Here is a 25,904-nt window from a genome sequence, read left to right as displayed (position 1 = left end):
AGCACTGCGCGGGACAATTAATGACTGGAAACTACAGGAGAAACAAATTGCCTGTATAACTACCGACAATGGGGCGAATATTATTGCAGCCATCCGGCAGTTGAAATGGCCATGGTTAAGTTGCTTTGGGCACAACTTGAACCTGGCCATAAACAACTCGCTTGCGCAACAGAGGGCCAGCACCTTCAGGGTTTGCCGGGCAGTCAACACTGCGTTTTCGCACAGCTGGCTAAGGCAACGTGAGCTCCAGAAAGAACAAGTGGAAATGAAACTCCCTGAGCAGTCATTGATCACGTTCATTTTTAAAACAGTTATCTAACAACGAACGCCTTATTGTTTAAATTATTCAATAGGTATTTTATTCTTTAATGACACCGGAACACAGGAACCCTCGGCTGGCCAACAGAGGAACTGCTCCACTGTAGTCTCTCTCTCTCTCTCTCTCTCTCTCTCTTTCCAGCAGGCATTTGCCGATCTTAAAGGTCCCATGACATGGTGCTCTTTAGATTCTTTTATATAGGCCTTAGTGGTCCCCTAATACTGTATCTGAAGTCTCTGTCCCGAAATTCAGCCTTGGTGCAGAATTACAGCCACTAGAGCCAGTCCCACAATGAGCTTTCCTTAGTATGTGCCATTTCTGTGTCTGTAGCTGTTAAGGAGGAGATAGGGGGGGGGCAAGGTGGAGGGTGGGGGTGTGGCCTTGACCAACTGCCACTTTGCTCGTTTGAAAGCCATGATGTCTCTCTCTCATGAGTGGGCCAAATTCTCTGGGCGGGCAAAGCAGAGAAAGGAGAGGTAACCTTCCTCCTTATGACCTCATAAGGAGATTTCATTTTCTCAAAGGCAGAGCAGGATACCCAGGGCTCGGTTTACACCTATCGCCATTTCTAGCCACTGGGGGACCATAGGCAGGCTTAATGTTAAAAAAACCTCATAAAGTGAAATATTCATGCCATGGGACCTTTAACGGCGAGCGTGACCAGTGCATCCAGATCAGCCGGTAAGTCCAACAGAACCAAATGGTCCTTCATGGGAGGTGAGAGTCCATGTAGAAAGGCATCAAAAAGGGCAGAAGAGTTCCAGCCGCTCTCGGCTGCCAGCGTGTCGAAACTCAATGGCATAATCCAAAACCCGTCTCTTCCCTTGCCGTAATCCAACCAAGGCACTGGCAGCCTCCCTTCCGGGAGTAATATTTTGAAAAATCGGTGTGAATGTTCGGGTGAAAGACAGATGAGAGTCACATATGGCAGACCTTCGGCTCCACTCAGCAGCCGCCCACTCCTCAGCACGTCCACTGAGATGGGAGATGATAAACGGCACTTTAGCTCGGTCAGTGGGATAAGCAGCAGCTTGCAGTTCAAAATTTAACTCACATTGCATCAGGAAAGACCTGCAGTCCCCGGACTCCCCCGAAAACCTCTCCGGTCGAGCGAGGTGAGGAAACGGTGCGAACGAGGCTGGGTCGCCTGAAGAACCCCCTTGGGTTACGAGGGTTGCGGAACTGATCTCAGTAACGGAGATGGCAGGCGGATCCCTTACAGTCAGTCGCTGAACCTGTGCAACAAGCTGGCTGATCTGTTACCTGGTTCTCCTGGCGATTAGCCATAGCCATGAGTTTGTTCCGCGTGATGGCCAGCTGTCACTGACCCTGGGCATGCAGTGCTGTTCTCACTGCCTCGGAGTCGGCTGAGTCCATGTTGGCCAGATGGCCAAATGGCACGACTCAGAGCAGAGAGTAAAAAGGTAATGGAGCTGTATTGTCCAGAGAACAATCCAGGCAAAGGTACAAAATCGGCAGGCAGAAGACGTGGTCAAAAATACAAGCTAGAGGTCTACAAAAAACACTGGGAAACAAACACTAGGAGAGTGAGACACACAAGGTACTACAACAATCTGGCAACTGATGAATGAAACAAGGTGAGTATACATACACTGGGACAGGGGAAGGTGATTACACACAGGTGACACACATTAGGGAAGGGAGGGTAATCACACAGATTGTGGGTGTGGTATAATGGGAACAAGTGACCTGAAACAGAGACAGACAGTGGTTAACAAAATAAAACAGGAAGGCAGTGAAACAAACAAAACACAATCTAAGAGCAGGAACTGGATGTGATAGATTTCAGATTTGTCACTGTTGAGTTTGAGGAAGCTATCCTGCATCCAGGTTTTTATATCTGTGAGGAAGTTTCTGAGGGTGGAGTTGCGGCAGTAATGGATTTGGTGGAGATGTAGAGCTGGGTGTCGTCTGCAAAAATGGAGGCCATGTTGGCATATGATGTGACAAGGGGGAAGCATGTAGAGCATGAAAATTTGTAAACCAAGCATCAAAACTTGGGGGACACCTTGAGAGACTGTGTTGAAATTGGATTCAATTATACTATTGAACTGGTGCGGTAGGAGAGTTATGATATGAACCAGGAAAGGACAGTGTCAGTGATACTGAAGGTGGTCTAAAGGCGGATGAGGAGCAGGACCACGACAGCAGCTGCAAAGATGATTCAGGTGCCACCACAACCTGAGGAAATCTGCCAGGCGAGAAAGCACAATTCCAATTAATGCATGTTAAACATGCATTGATGGGACATGAATGCACAGAGGTGGAAAGAGAGATTACATGACAATTATGCAAGCACACTAAAGATCTTTACCTGACAATCCTATGACCTGTCCAGGGTACAACATTAGCACCATCGACTAGCCAAATGCTGTTAAAATATGCAAGTGGCTGGTAGATTTGCTTTACTCACCAGCCAAAAGTAAACAATTGTAATCTATTAAATGGCTGGTCAAATTTGAACATTCACTAGCGATTTGGCCAGTGGACATAAAAGTTAATTTTGCACCATGGTCCTGTCAATTCAATATTAATTAAATTCAATTGTATTTATAGTGTCAAATCCTAACAGAAGTTATCTTAGGACATTTCATAGATAGAGTAGGTCTAGACACATAATTTACAGAGACCCAACTATTCCCCCACATTTGGTGCAACCACAACCCACAGGAGAGTTTTCCATCCTCATGTCTTAAATTTGGCACCGTTTGATTTTACGTGAACCAATACCCAACCCTTCTCCTGACAAAACCCATTTTGGCACAGCCTTCATGACCATAGGTAAGGGTAGGAAAGGAAATAGACCGCTTTACAGCTCAGCTCTCTTTTTGTCACAATGGTTCGGTAAAGCAAATGCAATACCGGTCCCGCTGCTCAGACTCTCCGGCCAATATCCTGCTCCATTGTCCCCTCACCTGCGAACAAGAGCCAGAGATACTTGAACTCCTTCACTTGGGGTAAAGACACATTCCCTACCCGGAGAAGGCCCTCCATCGGTTTCCTGACGAGAACCATGGCCTCAGATTTAGAGGTTCCAATCCTCACTTCACACTCTGCTGTGAATTGATCCAATGAGTGCTGGAGTTTACGGACCGATGATGCCATCAGGACCACATCATCTGCAAAATGCAGCGAAGAGACCATCCTTACCTCTATTTTCCACGGACGCGTCTGTGCTGGGTTCGTAGGCGTCCTTTTAAGTCAATGCTTTATATTCCACCACCTGCACCACGTCCGAGAAGCGTGCATGAAGCGGCTCTCCGCTCCGCTAAAGATACCCGCCAGGTCTGTTTTCACGTGAGCCGCAGGGCGTTTGGACAGCAAGGCAAGAAGTGAAACAGCGAGAGCATCCGGTCAATTTATCAAAAAACTGGATCAGGGAGGCTGTTCCCAGGTATCTCCATCATTGCCCATGTGTGCATTACAGTTTTTTTCGATTGCTAAACAACAGTGGGCACAACTGGAGTCACATGTGCAAAACACTAACTACAGTCTGCACAGCAGCAGTTCATGTGGACCAAACTCTAGTTCGTTTTTCATTGCTTGAACACAGTTTTCAAAATTCTACACACTTATCCCATGACTTTAACCACAACGTGCACAACACTGTAGATTTACAGCACTTTGTTCAAATGCTAACACACTGCTGTCAAAACTGTTAACCACACATTCAAAACAGAATAGATTTCAGTCTGGTGCCTATCAAACACTGCTGATTGGAATTTTAGCTGAAAGCCTAAGCAGGTGTCTTGTTTTAGACTAGTTAGTGAACATATACGGTATTTATACAGAGAAAGCTCAGAAAGCCTTTTTTGTATACAAACACCAAATAAGAATGAAACAATTATACACTGTACTGTTTGAGAGAAACAGGTAAAAGAGCAAAGATACCAATATGTCCAGGTAAGATGTCTGAGGTTATATACACAGCTATAAAAAAAAGTGAAAAACACTATATCTTTACAATAGTAACACTGCGTTCTTACTGTTTTTCAGAAAGTAATGGAGGTGAAAGCAATAGAAACAACACATTCATTAGTATTTAGAGATGATGCAGACATCCAATGTGATGAAGAAAACTTGCCACATGATGCTGGAGAGAGGCAGGATTAGTCACACTATTCTTTGGTACTGTTACGTATGTGCCTTTGTACAAAATACTTTATTGAAGAAAACTGCTGATTTTCATTCCTTCTTGTTTACCTTATGTAAAAATTGGTATGCTATACAATCTATATTTTTTCCTTAAATAAACTATTGAGTAGTGTCAAGTCACTCAAATTGTTCAAACTGTAAAAAGTTTGTCATTTCTGTATTGGTGTTTGATGCTAGTGTTTTTACTCTCAGTGTGTTCTGAGTGACAGTGTGTGTTATCTCAGTGAGGCTTGTGCATACCGTTTGGCTGCACTGAGCCTGTTTTGAGACGTGTGTTAAGAGTTGTGTTGCTTTGAATGAGTTTTGCAGGTGATGTGAACTGTTTAGCTCAGGTGACTGTTGGTAGTGCAGACTGTAGTTTGAGTTTTGCACATGTGACTCCAGTTGTGCCCACTGTCGTCTAACAATCAGAAAAAACTGTAAAGTCTCCCAGCAGAACTATGGAGTCCCCTACTGGAGACCCATAAAGGACTCCATTGAGGGTATCCAAGAAGGCTCAATACTCTGAGCTGGTGTTCAGTGCATATGCATAAACAACAGTCAGAGTATTCCCCCCAACAACCTGTAGGCGTTGGGAGGCGACCCTTTCGTCCACTGGGATAAACTCCAACGTAGCGGCGCTCAGCCTAGGGACTTGTGGCAAACCCGGCCACCAGGCACTCGCTGACAAGCCCTGCATCTGTACCTGGCTCCAGACGGGGGCCCCGGGCTTCCTCCGGGCAGGGAAACTCTTCCTCAATTAATCATGAGGCGTTTTGAACAATTCTTGACACCTGCAAGGCGCTGGTTTGATTTGGTTTGGTCTAAATCCATTAAAGCTTTTTATGTATTTTTGTTTCTTCCAGGAGAACCACACAAGTTTGATCCTTCCTTCAGAGGTCCAGTCCGCAGAAGGTAACGTCATACTTCCTTCTTTTCTTACAAAGAGGTAGAGATAGCTAATTATAGCTGCTATGTACTAAATTACTTCATTGGTATTTCCAGGATATTCCAGGATAAGGCTAAACAATGTGAAAACAGCTAAATCTCTTTGTCTTCAGTCGTACAATCTGTCCTCTGAGCTGCTCTCTTTGATCACCTATATTGTGTTTTAATACAGAAAACAATCTTCTATACATAAAATACAAAATCAGAATAAACACAAGTTAATGTCACAGATGTGCTGACATTTACAATTAATTATTTCAAAGAGATAATGGGCAGGTCATGTTTACCTCATCCCCACTAAAACACCCAGCCGATGGCTTAATGTTCATTCAAACAATTCTGTCATCTGCCCAAGTTTGCAAAAGTCCTATGATATGAGTCCTTATACTTAATGTATAAGTAGTCACAGGCTGATAGATGTTTTTCTTCCAAACCTAACTTATTGCTTGTGCAGCCATGTATTATTATAAAGAATATTTTTTCTTCTTTTTAGATTATGTTTTTTTTGGGGGCATTTTCAGCCTTTATTTTTGACAGGACAGCTGAAGACATGAAAGGGGAGAGAGAGGGGGAATGACATGCAGCAAAGGGCCGCAGGTCGGAGTCAAACCCGGGCCTGCTGCATCAAGGAGTAAACCTGGGCGCTGGCTCTACCAACTGAGCTATCTGGGCGTGTTTCTTCTTTTTTTAAAGTTTAAGTTTAGTGCATGTCTAAGTTTGGGGACTTGTGAGAGACAGATTTAAAACATAATGTGAAAGCAGATGCCCAGATAGCCTGGCATTAAGTCCCTAGTAGTCAAGCTCCAAAAAACACTAGCTCCTACACTTCCCATAATGCAACTTGTTTTTTGAAAAGACTCCCCTGGTTTGTACAGGCTGTGGTCTGTAGAGGAATGACATTTATTCCCACATCAACAGTCCTCACTGAAGTTAACTTTCACATACACAACACAAAGACTGTGCTAGCGCACATACATTTTCCCAAAGACACACAAATCATTTTGATCTATAATTGCATCTTTTTAGCTGTGTGATTGTGAGGAAATCTGTGGTTTTTCTCTCATATTACATCTAAAATTGATCTCCCACTGTTTTCCTAAAAAGTAATAAGTCTTCTCTCCCTCTTCGTCATTCAACTCTAAGCTCTTTTGCTTTTTCTCACATTGCTTTATCTCTTTTCAGAAGCTGCACTGATATCTTATGTTGTTTGATCTTCATCATTGTCATCTTCTCATATATGGCCCTGGGGATAGTGGGTGAGTGACTCTACATACACACACGTGTACACACACGCACACACAAACAAATGCGCACACACACACAAACAAACGCGCACACACACGCACACAACACAGTGTGGGAGTGGGGGAAAAGCCTCTTTGATCAGACTCTTGTGAAAATACATACACACGCACGCACACACACATTTATTACATGGTGCACAACAAAGTGAATTGTGAAGTGTCTTTGGCGATGGGGGGCAGATTTGAGGAGACGGTTTCTGAAATTGAGATAACAAAAGCTGTTAGAGCCATGCAGACAGGGAAGTCACCAGGGCCTGACGGCTTTCCGGTGGAATTTTATGGGGCATTCTCAAACCTCCTCTCACCGCTATTGGCTGAAATGTTTGGCGAGGCATTTAGAGCTCACTCTGTTCCTCCGTCTTCATGTGAAGCTTCAATTTCAATTATACTTAAGAAGGGTAAAGATCCCCTTGACTGTGCGTCGTATGGGCCAATGTCGCTCCTCAATGCTGACGTAAAGATACTGGCTAAGGCCCTTGCCCATCGCTTGGAGACCGTCCTCCCTGATGTAATATTTCTCCAGACCAGGCTGGATTTGTTAAAAAGAGGCATTCTTTTTTCAACCTCCGTCGTCTTTTCAATATTTTGTATTCCGAGCCCTCTCAAACCCCCGGAGGTGGTGGTCTCGTTCGACGCTGAAAAGGCCTTCAATCGCGTCAAATGGGATTACCTGTTTTTTACCCTGCACAAATTTGGTTTTGGTGATAATTTAATTTCCTGGGTCAAATTATTGAACTCCTCTCCAACAGCTTCAATTCGAACAAACATGGACGATAACCTCCGTGGTATACATAGAGACAAGGAACATAAAGTATGGCTCTTTGCGGACGACGTGCATAAAGCTATAATCAGAAGGAATATCCGCTAGCTGCTAGGCTAATGTGTAATGGTAAACACACAGAATATGGTACATGCACATAGCAGAGCTTGCAAACTGTGGCTTTTTTGTCGACAACGCAAACGTCAACATAACAAAATACTTTCACACTTTAACCTTAATTAGCCACAAATCTCTTCATGTAACTTGCCCTGTTAAGATGTGTTTGATTGAAATAGCTTTTGATTTCAGTAAATATGACCTCCTAATGCTGCAAATTCAGCAAATAACCATTTTCAGTTTCAGCATAATAATTTGGAACGCAGTGCATATTTATGTTTTGTTTATGCTTTTGTTCCTTCTGTTATAGCACTTTGTAAGCTGTGGTTTTTAAAGGTGCTATACAAATAAAGTTATTATTACCTTGCTGACAATACCAATGAAAGAACCATGACATGGCTTGCAAGCGGAATTATTTATGTATTTTCATATTAGAGGGTAGAAATAAATGACTTACTGAATATTATTGAATGGTTTGGAGGATTGTTGGTTTGCTAGGCTTCAGAAGCTCTACCCCCAGATGACTGCATGTTTCTGTGTTGCATCTTGTGTCCAAACTGGCAGTACTTCAATCCCATTTTTGCGATTGAAGGACTAAGATTCAGTTCCTTTCATTATGGACATTTTTTTCAAAACAGCGGATTGAAACCATCACGGACAGAACTACTATCTCTCATTTTGAGATGTTTCAGGCAAAAGGTTTAAAAGGCTGCTGTAGCCAGAATGTTCTGGTGATACTAACCTGCTAGTACCAATGCAATCTATTAATGCTATTTCTGAAGTTACCACTCATATTCCTACTAGCACTACTCACTACTCACACAGATGGTGGGTGTATTACTGGGGGCTACTGGTGACATCACCCTAAGAGGACATGCTTCCACTAATCCCACTGTACTCCACACACACACACACACAAACACAAACACACACACACACACACACACACACACACACATCTGTGTACTATATGTGGTTGTATTAAGAGCATGTCACACTTACAGGTACACACACACACTCACAAACACACACACGCACGCACACACTCAGAATCACTCCACTCCAGCTCTGCTACTACCAAACACGGATGACATCATTCTCGATGACATCACCCTCTCTTTCTGTCTCATGTACTAAGCCCCCATTTCTTTCATCAGTGCCACACACACTCATGTCATTCATTACATGAAACATTTTACTGCAATGTAGACACATAAATGTGAAATGATGAGAAGGTTTACGAGTTAGGAAAGGCAGACGTCCTAATTCCTTTGTGTGGAGATCTGTGACAGATCCTCCATGCCGCTGTCATAGAAAAATCAACCAATATTTATCAGTCCATTTTCAGAATACGTCTTCTTTTCCAAAAATACGTCAAAAAGATTTTAGTGGGAAGTATCAATTAAAAATCACTTCTTACACATTCAACAATTAATTTTATGTTTCAAACTATCTTTTGAGTGATTTTGCGTAACCCTTAGGAACAATATCCAGTTTATGTTGTTATTTACTGTAGTAATGAGCTACATACTAGCGTACTTTAATGTTTAATGTTAAAGTGCAGGAATATTGTTTCTCGTTTAAAGGATTTGTTTGTCTGTGTGTGTGTGTGTGTGTGTGTGTGTGTATATCTGTGTATGTGTGTGTCTGTCTGTGTGTGTGTGTGTGTGTGTGTCTGCATGTCTGTGTATGTGTGTCTGTGTGTCTGTCTGTGTGTGTGTGTGTGTCTGTATGTCTGTCTGTGTGTGTGTGTATGTGTGTGTCTGTCTGTCCGTCTGTGTGTGTGTGTATCTGTTTGTCTCTCTGTTTGTGTGTGTGTCTGTCTGACTGTCTGTGTGTGTGTGTGACGTGTGTGTGTGTGTCTGTCTGTCTGTCATGTTTGTCTGTGTTTCTGTGTGTCTGTCTGTCTTTCTGTCTGTGTGTGTGTGTGTGTGTGTGTGTGTGCTGTCCATCTGTCTGTCTGTCTGTGTGTCCAGCCTGGTTACATGGGGACCCCAGGAAGGTGCTCCATCCGACAGACAGCTATGGCCAGTTCTGTGGTCAGAAAGGGACTTCCAATGAGTAAGTCACTGTTATTACACTCTAGACACCAGATCTCTTTACAGGATACTAGAGTTGGCCCCATGTACGAGCTTTACCCAGTCAGTTTTTATACAAACCATATGAACCTTTGTCATTGTGACAGACTCTGGCAAATAAAAAAATAGCCTCCATCAGCTACCTGTGCAGACGGCATCATGGCACTAAATCCAACTTGAATTTAATTAGCAATAACCAATATGACAAGGTGATTAAGATATTATTATGTTTGTTTATGAATGTAGCCAATAATGTCTAAAAGACCATGCCCACAAGTGAAGAAGATGCGCACGTTGTGTTTGTTTACTGAAAAGTAAAGGCCGCTCACGCAAAAACAGACATCCGTGGGTGAAGAAGGAGGGCAATGTCTAAAAATGTCCAACCGGCGGTGCGCCCCTGCTAAATGTATGTAGCAGAAACACTGTGAAATGATCATATACTGCATGTGTGTGATATAACATGAACACTTTTTTTGCAGGAAGAAACCCATCTTATTCTATTTCAACATCTTGAAATGTGCCAACCCGGCTATACTCATCAACCTTCAGTGCCCCACAACTCAGGTACTCCATGAACAATAAGGATGACGTGTATCTGCTACAGTAGCACAGCATCAGTTCATCATGTCAGATTATAACAGCATCGAATGTGTCAAACCGTTGGCATTGAAAAGGTGAGAGCCATATGTCGATAATTGTAGTGAATCAAGTGACAAATGTACTGTCTGTGTCAATTTTCTTCCAGATGTGTTTGTCAAAGTGCCCAGACAGGTTTGCCACCTACACTGAGATGCAGCTGCAACACAAACTCAGCAAGAGTTACTGGGACTATTACAGACAGTTCTGTAAGCCTGGCTTTAATAACCCTGACAAGGTAACAGTACTGACACATTATGTACCTTTGTTCTTTAGAAACTTGAACATTGAGCATAAATTACTATATTACTTGATGTGATTAGATACAGTAAATGCAGTAATGTAAAGCATAGAGTACAGAGTGAGACTCAGGGCCCTATTTTAACGATCTAAGCGCATGGCGTGAAGTTCCTGGCGCAGGTGCGTTTAGGGTATGTACAAATCCACTGGCGCATGGTTCAGAAGGGTTGTACTTAGTGTCTTAATTAATCATAGGTGTGTTTTGGGCGTAACATGCAGTAAACCAATTAGAGCGTCATCTCCCTTTCCCTTTGAAAGCCATGCGCGTTTGTACCTTGGTGCATTGCTATTATATTGGCGGATTTGCTAAGCAGGAAGGAGATATTTTCAGGAGTGAAAGCGTGCGAGCAGATCATATATGGCACGAGCACTATGCTACAAAACTCCACGAGGTGAAGCTGTTAAAATAACAATGAAATGCTGCGTTATTGACTTTAGACCAGGTTTTTGTTGATCAATGGCGTGATCACTTTCCGCTGCCTCAAGATAGCAATATGCTAAAAATGCACCTGAACACACCTCCCTGTAAGACCAGCATGCCCATGGGTGCACAGATGGGCGCAGGTGCATTTGCTATTTAAACGACGCGGGCGCTGGATAGGAAATTGACAATTGCGTCGGCCTTAAACTAGCAATGACACTTGCATCGGGCTTTGCGCCCGCAAAGTGGATCCTGTTTCAAACTTTAATGGACAGAATCTAAAAGTTTAGCCCAGGATTGTCTCTGAATGTTGATGTAATCCTGCAGTCAAACCAACAGAGATGACCTCATGGAAGCTTCTGTTTGTCGTCTTTTGTTTTGTACAAAGTACCAGAACAATCATCCATGCTGTTATTCTAACCCTCCTTTCTGTTTCTCCAGCCAGTGTCTCAGGTTCTGCGAGACGAGGACTGTCCCTCCATGATTGTACCTAGTAGACCATGTAAGGATGAGACGCCTCTCTCCTCCACAGCCGACTGAACATTTCAACTCATTATGTCAAAGTTTACATTTTAAAGAAGCACATTTTACAAGTTCCACATTTGACAAAAATTAGATGCTTTTTGCTGACCAAAATCCATATAATAACCTGCCTCTCAGCTCTATCATATGAATCACATTGTGCAGATATACTGTAATAGTCATTTGAAATGTCTCTTGATGCCAGTGCAGTTTCAGAGGACAGTGAAATACCATGGTGCTTGCACAGTGCAGATGGGTATTAGCATGACATGTCATTTGTAACTATAATGCACTCATATTGAATATTAAAAGATTTGTGTGTGTGTGTGTGTGTGTGTGTCAGTTCTCCAGAGATGTCTCCCAGACTTCATCACTCTGAATGGGACTGTGACTGTAGCTAACAGAACCAGCTTTAAAGATGCTCTGCAAATGGCCCACAGTGTGACTGAACTTCAACATGCTGCCAAGTACTGTAACCTCTATTTATTTATTTATTTTATTTTTTAGCCTTTATTTATTCAGGGAAGGTTCACTGAGAGGCAACCTCTCTTTTGCAGGAACGCCCTGATCACATTCACACAGTTACACATTCATACCTGGAAGCTGCCCAGTACAACCACAGTCTGATCTGCTGGCCACTGAGCAGCTCCACTGGAGCGGTTGGGGTTAAGGGCTTTGCTCAAGGGCACCTCAGTGGTGGTAATGAGGGAGGGACAAGTGCTGCTCTTTCACTTTCCCCACCTAGATTTTATCCTGTCGGTTTGGGGATTGAACCGACGACCTCCCGGTCACAAGCTTGCTTCTCTAACCTTAAAGGCCAACACTGCCCCTATATTACATATTTTTATGACTGTGCATTGGGCTGTACTGTAGGATACATCACATTTTAAACATATTTATTTAGCTTTAATCTGACGGGGACAAAACAACTGACTGAAAGCTCACCATCTGATCCAGTACTAATGTGTTTATTGATTTGCAAAGATGTAAAATTTTAGAAATCTTTTTGGATCTCTGCTCGACAGGATTCAGTGGCTTTATATCAGCTCACTCGGCAAATGTAGTCAATTTAAACACAGTCACTGCTAATAAAACAGGTTGAGACTACAAAAAAAAACACGGTTATGGAAAAAAAAAAACAAAAAAAAAAAAAAAAAAAATAATTATAATTTTATTTTTTTTTTTTTTTTTTTTTTTTATTGAAAAAAAAAAAAAAAAATTTTTTATTTATTATTTTTTTTTTTTTAATTTTTTTTATTTTTTTTTTTTATTTTTTTAATTTATTTGTTTTTTTTGGAATTGTTGTGGGGGGGGGTTTGTTTTTGCACACAGAAGGACATGCAGAGATTTTATTCAGAGCTGAGGGGGACTGGATGCTGTGTAATATCGGAATGTTTAAAGAAATGACTGACAGCGCATAAAAGTGTTAACTTTAGATACACCTAAGAAACAAACTAATATCCAATCAGGATATAGATTCTGACCTCCATGAAACTGAAGGTGTATGAGAATGTGTCTGCTCTGTAAGAGGGAGGAGAGAAACTCAGCGAGCAGATCAGGGTCACAGAGTCAGTTACCACAATAATTAACTTCAATTCAATTAATTTTATTTATAGTATCAAATCATAACAAGAGTTATCTCTAGACACTTTACAGAAAGAGCGGGTGTAGACCACACTATAATTGACAAAGACACAACAATTCCAGTAATTTTCCCCAAGAGCAAGCATGTAGTGCAACAGTGGCGAGGAAAAACTTCCTTTTAGAAAAAAAACCTCGAGTAGCGAGGGAAAACTTCCCTTTAGAAAAAAAACCTTGAGTGGTGAGGAAACTTCCTTTTAGGGAGAAACCTAGGACAGACCCAGGCTCTTGGTAGGCAGTGTCTGACTGTGCCAGTTGGGGGTGTGATGAACAGTGGCAATTATAGTCACAATAAAGATAATGGAACTATGACTAGAAATAGTAGTTGTAATAGTTCACGGCATAGCAGCGCGCTGCAGGGCGTAGCAGGGTGTGGAGCAGGACCACGCCGACAGCTGGAACCATGATTTAGGTGCCACCCTAATCCAAGGAAAACTGCAAGGCGAGAAAATATAAGGACCCCTGGGAAGAAGCTCCCCATAGCTAACAAGCATTTCTGGCACATGAGTGCGGAAAAGTGTGGAAAGAGAGAGGAGAGAGGAGCTCAGTGTGTAATAGGAAGTCCCCCGGCAGTCTAAAACTACAACAGCATAATTAAGAGCTGGTCCAAGGCTAACCTGAGCCAGCTCTATAAGGGTTGCTAGATGAATCTGACGACTATGAAGAGAAGCAGAGAAGAGAAGCAGAGTTTAAGTTATGTCTCTTTTTGGAACAGGGCTCTGGTATGCAGATGCGGCATGTAACTGATGTACATGGATTTCTCTGTGTCTTGTGTGCTCCTTGCAGGGGTATAACAGGACTGGTGGACACCAGGGAGCTAGGCATGAAGATAGTGGAGGATTATGCCAAGTCATGGCCATGGATACTCATGTAACTCCACAAACCACACACACACGCAAACAAACAGATATTGACTCAGCATTGTGCCAGCACTGTTCATCAGAGCGAGTGTGTGGCTAGTACAAGAACTAGAAACATTTCTGTTCTATCTGTTTACAGTGCAGCCAAACAAACCAACATTGTTTTAATAAAATAGTCAGTAAAAAAGCACACAACACTGGCACATTGCCTGCATTACAGTGATGTACAGAGAGTAAACCATAAACCATTAAAAGCTGTAGAATATAAAGACAGTGAATGGTTATTGCAGAACAAATGCTGACCACGAATAGTATCCAAAATGGGGTTTGATTTAATGAAAATCTTATGATTATAACTTTTAGTTTGAAATGTTTAAAGCAAGTGAAACTAAGAAGAAATAACATCATGGTATGTATGGCAGCTAATGTTAGCACACATCACTGGCAGTATGACTCTTCACACACTCACTTTATGGCAACAGTAGCTGTAAATGTTACACAGGCTTGCTTTTCACGGCATGCTAATATTGTTCTTTCTCCTGAACTTCTACACACTGTGACAAAACTGAAATAATTGGAAAACTGAGGAAGACGATGAAGCATGTGGAGGTTGGAGGAACAAATGTGACAGGATGTGGCTTGTTAACATGACGCTGTATCTGTGCATGTGTGCCAGAGGTCTTCTTGTCTCCCTGGCTGTTAGTCTGCTCTTCATCCTGCTGCTGAGGTTCACAGCTGGCACTCTGCTCTGGGCTACCATCATCACTGTCATCCTGCTGCTGGCATACGGTGGGTACACACCTGTCTGGCTACACATCTGTCTGTCTCCACATCTGTCTGGCTACACACCTGTCTGTCTGTCTCCACATCCGTCTGTCTACACATCTGTTTGTCCAAACATCTGTCTACACATCTGTCTGTCTACACACCTGTCTGTGTACACATATGTATGTCTATACATCTGTCTGTCTACACACCTGTCTGTCTACACATCTGTCTTTCTACACACCTATCTGTCTGTCTACATATTTGTCTCTCTACACATCTGTCTACACATGTCTACACACCTGTCTGTCTATACATCTGTCTGTCTACACATCTGTCTGTCTACACATCTATCAGGCCCTGCAGAGGTGTGACTGTGCGTGTGTGTGTGTGTGTGTGTGTGTGTGTGTGTGTGTGTGTGTGTGTGTGTGTGGGTGTGTGTGTGTGTAGGTATGTGGTACTGCTCCGTGGTGCTGTCCCAGCTGAGACACACAGCTGGCTCTGAAGTTGCCATTGTAGAAGTCGGCCTGCACACTGACCTGCACGTCTATCTACAACTCACACAGACATGGATCATATTATGTAAGTGGGTCTGCTTGACATTTCGTGACATTTCACAGGAAGTCAGTCAAATACAGATTTGGACTTTGAGTGCCAGTGTTTTTAAATGGAAGATGCAAAAGTATAACAAATGAAACTGAAAATATGAAGAGCATGTACTGTGTGTGTGTGTGTGTGTGTGTGTGTGTGTGTGTGTGCATGCGTTTGTCTGTCTCAGTGGTGTCTCTGGGACTGGCAGAAGCTTCCATCCTGTTGATGTTGATTTTCTTGAGGAGGAGAGTGCGAGTGGCAATCGCCCTGCTCAGAGAGGCCAGCAAGTATGAAATCCCAAACCCCTGATTATTGTATGGTGATTATTGTATGGTGTAATATGCTGGCTGATGGTGTCTCTGTTGTTGCAGAGCCATCGGTTACATCATGTCCACGCTGTTCTTTCCAGTCGTCACCTTTCTCTTGGTGACTATCTGCATCTCCTACTGGGCCGTTACCGCCGTGTATCCTTCACATACGTGCAGGTCTCGTTCACAGCAGACACATTCATTTGAAAAAGTCCTAGACATGTTGAATACATGAATGTTTTCCAGAGGATGTTAGCTGTGTCTTTAACCAGCGCTGTGACCCAGGTACCTGGCATCGTCAGGTCAGGCTATCTACAAGGTGATGTCTCCTGATGTCAGCTGTCCCTACGACAACAGCACCTGCAACCCTGAGGTACCAAAGATTTTCTTTCTCCTTTTTGAATTCATGACAGTCCTACAGTAGTGTTGCTGTAGTACAGTAAGTGTGTTGACTGAGTTTTATGGCCTTTCAGGATGCTGAACAGTCCAACTGCACTTGCTGATATTTACTAGAGGTCTGCATGCTGGATGTTGCATTAGCATCTTCAGTCTTCAGTAAATATCCCCAAAGTTAGGTGGTCATTAGTCTTGCATTGCCAGACCTTCCTCCACAGCGATGCGGAGGAGGGTCTGGCTAGTCCACAGTGTCCTTTATATAGAGAGTGTGGCCAACTCAAATCATGGGCGCCATATTGGATACCAACGTCAGATGACTCTACAGTGTAACCCTATGAGGCGAATATGCTATCTTTAATTTTCACCATAAACAGGCATATACATGTTATTATCAACATTTGTCAATATGTAAAAGGCACTTACGGAAGTATTCCAGTGTATACCTTCTATATCGTAAATGGGCTTCTAAAAAATGCTCATTGTAGTGAGTGACCACGTCGCCTAATAATTATCTGAGCAGTGTTTACCTTTCTAATGTCAGCATACAGGCTAACTATAGCTGGCTTTGTGTGTAATATAACACAAACCCACCCATCTCAGAGGAGCGAAGCTCAATATTTCATTCAATAAAATTATGGTACAAAAGGAGCACTAACACCACAGGTCTTATGTTGACAACGTGGGCGCAGATATAGGAAACTCCGAAGGCAGTCGTAATACTTACAAACAAGGTGAATGTGAGCTGTAACAGAGCATGAACCTGATGTACAGAGAGTTTACAGGTCACGTTCATGTCATGTTTAATTCTTAGTATAAAAAGAAAGAAATCTATATTTGACTCAATGTAAATGTATTTATATAAAACAAACGGAAGACAACAATATTTATTCATTTTTTTATTTTATTAGACATAATTAATGTATTGAAAACTTATTATAGCACATTCTGTATAAATGCAACCCTTAACATCAACATACCACACAACCTCAGTCGCCACACTTAAATGAATATTATATTAATAAATGAAGCTCAAATTGCAAAAACTGTTAAGGTATGTGTTTATGAAGCCAAAGTGCAGAAACAACTCAAAGAGCAGTTGTAATGAAACCAGAGTCAATGTATCACAGTTTGAGCTGAGGAAGGGGAACAGAACCGGAGCTAGGTAACATCGGGGCCGGAGGCAGTCAGAGCCCAGTCAGCTGATATCTAGGCTGGTAACAATTATTACATAATCGTCTAATCGCAATTTCTTTTTACATAATTGCAGTTTCTTTGTTTAACCGAAATTACCTGCTAACGTCTCAAGCCAGAGAATTTGAAATTCAAATGTTCATGTTTCTCGCCAGAAATCTGCCTGAAAAAAAACCCTCTAATTACATAACCACCGTCACTACCCCCAACATTTCTCTTCGGAGGACTATTTATTACTGTACTATTGTCAATTTTATGTTCATTTAAGAAAAAATATGTATGGTTTACTTCATAGGCCGTGTACATGTTATTACATTGTGTGGCTCACATATAAGTGTTATTACTAAAAGATGGATCCTGGGATTAATTCAAAACATTAATTTGTTTGAAAAAGTAATAAATAAATAAGTATTTTTGACTTTGACTGAAAGAGACAATTATATTCATAATCTCAATTATTTCTGAGACAGTTAATTCTACAGCAAAATTTTGAATTGTTACAGCTCTACTGATATCTTCATCTAATAACTCTGCGCTCCTCTCTGGCAGACCTTCAACAGGAGCAACATCTCCCAGTCAGCACTGTGCCAGGCTTCTCAGTGTCTGTTTGCCTTCTACGGCGGCGAGACGTCCTATCACCGCCACCTCTTCCTGCTGCAGCTGTACAACCTGCTGATCTTCCTCTGGCTGCTCAACTTCAGCTTGGCCCTGGAGCAGTGCACCCTGGCTGGGACCTTTGCTAGCTACTACTGGGCCAGGAGGAAGCCTCAGGATATCCCAGCATGCCCACTCTTCTCATCTTTCAGCAGGGCTATCAGGTCAGCACACACTCCACACCCAGCCTGCATCTTTCATTCAAAGTTAGTAATAGAGTCCCAATGAGCGCAGCTCTGCTCTGTCTGTCTGCAGGTATCACACAGGCTCGCTGGCCTTCGGAGCTCTCATTCTCTCAGTCGCACAACTGGTCCGGATCATACTGGAATACTTGGAGAACAAACTAAAAGGTTCTCACACACACACACACACACACACACAAAGATGGACACAGACACACACACACACACACACACACACACACACAAGACAGACACACACAGAAAGACACACACACACGCACAAACACAAACACACACACACACACAAACACACACACACACACACAAAGACAGACACACACAGAAAGACACACACACACATACATACACACACACACACACACACACACACACACACAAAGATGGACCAACAAACACACACACACACACAAAGACAGACACACACAGAAAGACACACACATGCACAAACACACACACATACACACACACACACACATACATATACACACACACACAAAGATAGACACAGACACACATACACACACTGGGTTAGCTCAGTTGGTAGAGCAGGCGCATAGAGGTTTACTCCTCGACGCAGCGGCCGCAGGTTCTACTCCGACCTGCGGCCCTTTGCTGCATGTCGTTCCCCCTCTCTCTCCCCTTTAATGTCTTCATCTGTCCTGTTGAAATAAAGGCCTAAAAATGCCCAAAAAATAAACAAAAAAGAAAGACACACACAAATATAGACACACACAGACACCCAAAGATCAATTAAGGGAGAGGGTAATTTTTAATGATATTGAGCACGAACACACACACCAAACCAACAGTCAATAACAAATCAGTTAAACTATAGCAAAACATCAAACAATATCCATTCAAACAGTAGTGGGTTGATAGTGGAAGATTATTAATTGAAGATTATTGAGTCCTAAAATGTCCCAGCCATATGAAAGGAGCCATTTACAGTTGTTTTCAGTTGCTAACATGTATCGGTCCAAACCGAAGTCACATTGTCAGAACTCTTCACAGTCTGTGAAACAGAAGTCTATGTGGACCAAAACTGTGTGTTTTCAGTGCTTTCACACACAACGCATTCAATGACCACATTCACCAAGATCAATCAACTCTTTTCTTATTCATACTCCACCACCTGCAGATCACTTTATATCTGCAGTACATTGTTTAAATGCTAACAATGATCGCACATTTTGTATTTTTATAGACTATTTTAGCAGAATATTTACAAATTAATAAAGTAATAATCATTGCAGACAGCCCTCACATACTGCACAGTATGAGTCATTATACTATAGCCTGTTTCTATTGTCATTATTCTTGCAGCTCTTGAATTTCAGGATTTATTTGAACATTTTATTTTTTCAAAAGTAAATGACTGTATGCCCAAATATAGAAAAAATAAATGATATTGAAGCAAATTTCATATTCGTTCTTGTTACATAAACTTTAGTACAGTCAATAAAGTGAAAAGGTGATATTCTATAATAAGAAATACTGATTTATGTGAAATTGCTTTTAAACCTTAAAGATAAAAGTTCATTTCTGTAATGCTACTAGTTGTGAGTGCTGTTTGGGTCAGTGTGGTGATGTTTCCTGAGTGAGAGTTGTGGCAGTAGTGTAGGAAGAGTTTGAGAGCTTAGATCAGCTGTTGCATGGTGGTAATGCAGACTGTATGAAGAGTTTGAAAAAGTGGCTTCAGTGTTGACTGATGCTCATAGCAACTGATAAAAGAGCTTTAAAGATGAATGGATTAGTTGTCAACTATTAAATTAATCTCCAACTACTTTGATAATCGATAAATCGGTTTGAGTCATTTTTTTATGAAAAAAAGTCTAACTTGTGTGATGTCAGCTTGTTAAATGTGAATATTTTCTAGTTTCTTCACTCCTCTGTGACAGAAGTCTATCTGTCCAATCTGAGTTTTCTGTTGCACAACTAAAACAACTTTTGGATGTACCATACACAATTTCCACCAAAACAAGTTCCTTCCCGAGGCTATTTTGCAGAGGCACACAGAGAAGGGGAATGACATGCAGCAAAGGGCTGCAGGTCGGAGTCGAATCCGCGGCCACTACGTTGAGGAGTAAACCTCTATATATGGGCGCCTGCTCTACCAGGTGAGCTAACCAGGCGCCCTAGTTTCATCTTTCTGTTTTGGTATGGAGTAGAGGGGGCAAGGAGAGCATAATTTACATGTAATCTGGAGTGAACACCAGTCTTATGGACCTACAGCTAGCTGCTCTGAAGTCTGGCATCACCACACAGCCAGCGTACGCTATTGTATGCCACAGTCCACAGGCTGCGTGCTCGTTTGTCCCCGGGGGACACCACACACGAGGAGAAATCGGGCCAAAAAAATCCAACATGTTGGATATCCCCGATTTGAGATCGGAGCGGTCCCGACGTCCTTACGAGCAGACGAGAGCAGTCTTAACACACCACACACAGCAGGAATATCTGATCAGATTATTTTACGATAATCGGAGCATCCTTAAGATTGTCGGGAGGGGTGAATCGGGGCTAAAATCGACCTAATTATCCTGCCGTCTGAACCAGTCTTAACGTCTTTCATAAGTTCACCCAGGCAGCAAGTTCAGTTAGTCTGTTTCTCTCTGGCGTTGTTGTTTTTTCACATAGAACTGGGCTGGTTAAAGTTAACCGAACTGACGTTATAGCGCTAAAGTTAGCTAATGTCAGCTATCAGAGCTAATGTCAGGCTGTGACTGGTCTATATCCTCGACATTCCACTTCTGGGATTGCTCCGGTCCCACTGGAAATTGCGCCTGATGCATGTATTTTCGCCAATGTCCGTTTCCTTCCTCTTTCTTTGTGTTGGCATTCTAAATTCTGGTGGATTTACGAGGACTATGGTTAACTGCTCCTCAGATCTCTGCAGGGTAAATCCAGACAGCTAGCAAGACTATCTGTCCAATCTGAGTTTTCTGTTGTACGACTAAACCAACTTTTGAACGTACACATGTTCCACCAAAACAAGTTCCTTCCCCACGCTATTTTCATGTTTTTATCCCATCCCGGAATGCTGTGTGGACTAGCCAGACCCTCCTCCGCAGCGCTGTGGTGGAAGGTCTGGCAAAGCAAAACTAAGCTGTGACAGACAACGGCAGAGAAAAACAGACCCATAGTGGTTTGGGAGTTCCAGGTGTATTTGGGAATACTGCCACTGTAGATGTACAGTAAAACCAGAAGCTGAATGCGGCCAAGCCGTCAGTGAGCACCGTGCACGAAGATGAAGGGCTATTTGCTGTTTTTCCTTGCTGGTCGGCGTTCTTCTTCAGCATTTATATACTGCCCGCCAGGTCCGGAAGGATTGCATCCCCCGGTACCTATAATAATGTAGAAAAATAAGTACGGTCACGTTTTCTGAATTTTGGTACCGAAGTACCGGTTAATACTACTACGACTGCTGATCTTGTACATGTTTCTCCATGTAGGCATTGACAACAGCCTGTCCAGGTTCATCATGCACTGTCTGAAATGCTGTTTCTGGTGTTTGGAGAAGGTCATACGCTACATGAACCGTAATGCTTATATCATGGTGAGTTGGTGAAGGTAGTGCCTTTTAGCCTGAGTAGTATGAACAGCAGCTGTCCTCTGATGAACAGCAGCTGCAGCTGTCCTCTGTCTCTTCTCCACCAGGTGGCCATCTATGGGAAGAACTTCTGCAGCTCAGCCAGAGAAGCCTTCTTCCTGCTGATGAGGAATGTGGTCAGGTAAGGAGGCTGGCTGCCTTCACTCCTTCTCTCTGATCACAGCTTCTTAGTGTGATACATTTCTGTGAAGTTATTATGGTCTTTATAAGAGAGGCTGTTTATGATAATGAAACTTTTTAAACACACGTGTGTGAGACAGGCCCCATAGACACGGCTCTGGCTGTGACTGTAGGCTAACGCTGCTCCATTATGGAAAAAATCATAGTCACGATTATATTGGTTGATATTGAAATTCTGTTTTTGTGATCATAAGGAGCTGAATCGTAATCACAATTAAAATTTTGATTAATTGCCCAGCCCTACTGTAAGCTACACACTGGTTTCAATTGAAGCAGGTTTTGTATGGACTAAAGGTGGATGTGTCCCCTTATGTCTATGGTGTAAGAGTCTGTAACTTTCAGATGACATGCTAGCGCGAAAATATGCTGGATCTATAAATGCTAAAAGTACTGTTTATTTACATGGAGTCTGGTGGGTTTGGTGATGGTGATTTTGGAGCTGTTTCTCTGTTTAAACAAAAACAAAAAGGATCTTATTCTTTACTCTCTGTAGGGATCCTTTCCATAATGTTTTCAGACACTTAGAACAATAATAATAGAAGAATAATCTTTGCCCTATAGGGTTACATTGCAGCCCAGTTAGTGGCTGATGGTACAGCGTTCCCCCAGTGGTGCTGAACGAAAGGTATCATGGTGCCCAGATTGCGCCATTATTGCAAATTATCATTAGTTTAGTTTCAGTCAGACACTTTTCTTTCATTGCTTTCATTGCTTTGTTTATTTAAGTTGAGGGAAATGGTCAATAAATCAATCAATCAATCAAGCTTTATTTTATAGCACATTTCATACAAATCAATGTAATGCTGTAGTGCTTTTGTAATGTGCTTTGTACAAAAGCGACACAAAAACAGAGACCCCAGGCCCTATTTTAACGATCTAAGCGCACGGCGTGAAGCGGCTGGCGCAAGTGCGTTTAGGGCGTGTCCAAATCCACTTTTGCTAGTTTGACGCCGGAAAAAAGGGTCTGTGCGCCGGCCGCATGGTTCGAAAGGGTTTTACTTTGTTGCTTACTTAATTATAGGTGTGTTTTGGGCGTAACATGCAATAAACCAATTAGTGCCATCTCCCATTCCCTTTAAATGCCAGGCGCATTTGTACCTTGGCACATTGCTATTATGAGAAGAAAAACTGATCTGCCTGTGCGTGAAATGAAAGCGCGCAAGCAGATCATATCATAATACTATTTCACAAAGCAAAACATAGAACAACAAAAAACTAAGTTATTGATAGACTTTAGTAAAAAGTAGGGTTTTAAGCCTGTTTTTAAAGTGTTCAGTGCTGTACAATGTTTGAGTTGTTTTTTATGTCCGCTCCGTAGTCTGTCTATAGTCAGCTCAGACAACTGATAGATACATACTGCGCCATTCAATTAAGCAGAGTGGTTGCCCTCCGAGAACCAGACAATACGACAATATGATACGATACAACTTTATTGTCAGTTTACACTGAAATTAATTTTGCGTTCCCAAGCAGCTCAGTTAAAAAAAGGAAAGAAAATACACACAAAGTTAGACAACATTTACACATATAATACAAAGATGAAAACACATCTACAGCCATGACTAAGAAACATGTTTCATGTTTCATACACACCAGACTCCATGTAAATAAACAGTACTTTTGTCATCTTTAAACACACTTCACTCAAAGTTGACAGTAGCTGTATTGCTTCGTCTTTCCACTATTCCAACAATCACCACTCTGGTTGGGTTTAAATTAACCCTAAACTCACCCATTTATATGTGACTATATGCTGGCTCTATACACACTAAAAGTACTGTGTATTTACATGGAGTCTGGTGGGTTTGATGACGGTGAATTCAGGGCTTTTTCATGTTAAACAAAAAAGAACTTACTCTTTACCAAAAAGGTCTATTTTTGTAGGATTCCATAATATTGTCAGACACTTAGAATAATAATCTGAGCCTTTCACAAAATATTGTCTTAATGTAAGTAATCAACTGGGGAAGTTTCATGGAGATACCTCCCCTTAACAAGGGCTGCAATGGGAAATTCAGTATTTTTCAATACTTCTTTTCTCAGGACTGATTTCTCAGGACTTTTTAAGTTGAAGTTATAGAGGAGACTTTTATGAGACTAGATCAGTTGAAAGAGTTTCTTTTGCAATGTGTATTGGGTCATGTTGCATAATGCCTGTACTATGATTTTTCCTTGTACCACTTAGAAGTCTAGCGGCTGTGTTTTGGACCATTTGGAGTCTGGAAAGGGTGGAGTGGGGCAAACCACAATAATCAATCCGAGAGATGATGAAAGCATGAATTAGTATTTCCAGGTCTTGGCGGGATACAAGCGGTTTTCATTTGGTTAGGGTTCTAAGCTGGTAAAAGCTGCCTTTCACTACACAACTGACTTGTTTGTCAAAGTTCAGTGAAGTGTCCAGGAAGACAACAATATGTTTAAGTACGTAATTTAAGTTTGCAGAGAGGGGACCAAGCACTTTGGTTGAGCTGGCAACAGAGCACGGCGAGCCATACATAATCACTTCAGTTTTGTTTCCATTTAATTGAAGGAAGTTTGCAGCCATCCAACATTTTATGTCACTTAGACAATCAGAAAGGTTTTTTAGAGAGCAGGTGTCATTAGGAGTAACCGTAATGTCAAATTGTGTATCGTCTGCGTGATAATGACACAAAATGTTATGTTTCTCAAAAATAGAGCCAAGGGGAAGCATATACAAGGAAAATAAATGAGGACCTAATATTGAACCTTGGGGAATTCAACATTTAAAGGGAGCAGGGGATGAGGAGCAATTTCCTATTGTGACAGATAGGAGGCAAACCATATAGGAGGCAAACATATTCTGGACATGAGAGAAATGATGACTCTGTCTCCATAGGGTTGCAGTTTTGGACCGAGTGACAGACTTCCTGTTGTTTCTGGGCAAAGTGCTGATAGCAGGAGGAGTTGGTAAGTGACAACTCTTCTCCTGCCATGTTTTATTTTTCACACCAGTGTTTCACCTGCAGATCATTTCTAAATATAGTTATATTTTGTGTGTCTGTCTGTCTGTCTGTGTGTGTGTGTGTGTGTGTGTGTGTGTGTGTGTGTGTGTGTGTGTATATATGTTTTTCAGGTGTGGCTGCATTCTTCTTCTTCACTAGGAAGATCCCTGTTATCCAGGAGGAGGAGCCCGACCTCAACTACTACTGGGTCCCCCTGCTGGTCAGATTCACGCACACACACACACACACACACACACACACACACACACACACACACACACACACGCACGCCAGTAATCTGTAGGAATATAAATGATATACGAACAAGCAATGACCTGGACTTGGAAATACAGCATAATTAAATATATAAAGTGCATTGTTAAGACATTCCAGTTTTAGTTTTTAGAAGAATGTTATAAGCCAACAACACTAAGAATTGGAAATGATGATGTGTTGTTGTCCCTGTCAGACGGTGGTGATGGGTGCCTACCTGATCGCTCATGGTTTCTTCAGCGTCTATGCCATGTGTGTTGACACGCTCTTCCTCTGCTTCTGTAAGTGAACACCATCATTACTGTTTTTAGTCAGAAATAAAGTAGTGCAGGTACAGTGATTCAGAATGGGATGCTCTGCTCTGAAACAGGTTCAGGCTTCTATGGTCAGGCATTATTTAAACATAGAAATTATTTGGTTTTACCTTAAAATACTCTAGATATATAATGCCTTCACATCAGGACCACAAGGTTTGTAGTGTTCACTTAGTGAGAATGACAGTTGTTTTTAACATACAGCATAGTGAGCAAGGGAACTGTGGAGCATTTCACGAATGAATATCTGGCAGCATCTGCAGGTATGCAGTGATGTCCATACTGACACAAGCAATTGTATGTCATGTATGGTCTTCCATTAGCTCTATTTCCAGCACTGTGGAGTGAGGTCTGCCTCCACCACAGATGCATTCTGGGATAGGAGAAAAAAAACG

At 42.1% G+C, this 25,904-nt stretch overlaps 1 protein-coding gene across 1 annotated transcript in view; it reads left to right on the top strand.

The window, feature by feature from the left end:
• The window catches only part of LOC120568429 (choline transporter-like protein 5-A), a 34,801-nt gene that overhangs the window by 5,772 nt on the left and 3,125 nt on the right, over positions 1 to 25,904 (top strand). Inside the window, exons 2-21 of the mRNA XM_039815957.1 lie at positions 5,341 to 5,389; positions 6,605 to 6,678; positions 9,580 to 9,664; positions 10,161 to 10,245; positions 10,427 to 10,555; positions 11,480 to 11,540; positions 11,904 to 12,027; positions 13,988 to 14,071; positions 14,738 to 14,850; positions 15,277 to 15,408; positions 15,605 to 15,704; positions 15,789 to 15,881; positions 16,011 to 16,098; positions 17,862 to 18,130; positions 18,222 to 18,316; positions 21,622 to 21,725; positions 21,827 to 21,900; positions 24,817 to 24,887; positions 25,054 to 25,142; positions 25,392 to 25,476. Of these exons, the coding sequence (XP_039671891.1) occupies positions 5,341 to 5,389; positions 6,605 to 6,678; positions 9,580 to 9,664; positions 10,161 to 10,245; positions 10,427 to 10,555; positions 11,480 to 11,540; positions 11,904 to 12,027; positions 13,988 to 14,071; positions 14,738 to 14,850; positions 15,277 to 15,408; positions 15,605 to 15,704; positions 15,789 to 15,881; positions 16,011 to 16,098; positions 17,862 to 18,130; positions 18,222 to 18,316; positions 21,622 to 21,725; positions 21,827 to 21,900; positions 24,817 to 24,887; positions 25,054 to 25,142; positions 25,392 to 25,476 (2,004 nt within the window). The remainder of the gene's footprint in view (positions 1 to 5,340; positions 5,390 to 6,604; positions 6,679 to 9,579; positions 9,665 to 10,160; positions 10,246 to 10,426; positions 10,556 to 11,479; positions 11,541 to 11,903; positions 12,028 to 13,987; positions 14,072 to 14,737; positions 14,851 to 15,276; positions 15,409 to 15,604; positions 15,705 to 15,788; positions 15,882 to 16,010; positions 16,099 to 17,861; positions 18,131 to 18,221; positions 18,317 to 21,621; positions 21,726 to 21,826; positions 21,901 to 24,816; positions 24,888 to 25,053; positions 25,143 to 25,391; positions 25,477 to 25,904) is intronic.

Source organism: Perca fluviatilis, chromosome 11 (genome assembly GCF_010015445.1).
Source record: "Perca fluviatilis chromosome 11, GENO_Pfluv_1.0, whole genome shotgun sequence".
Lineage (NCBI taxonomy): Eukaryota > Metazoa > Chordata > Actinopteri > Perciformes > Percidae > Perca > Perca fluviatilis.
Note: the sequence above shows the minus strand (reverse complement) of the source record. Positions and strands in the feature narration are given on the sequence as shown.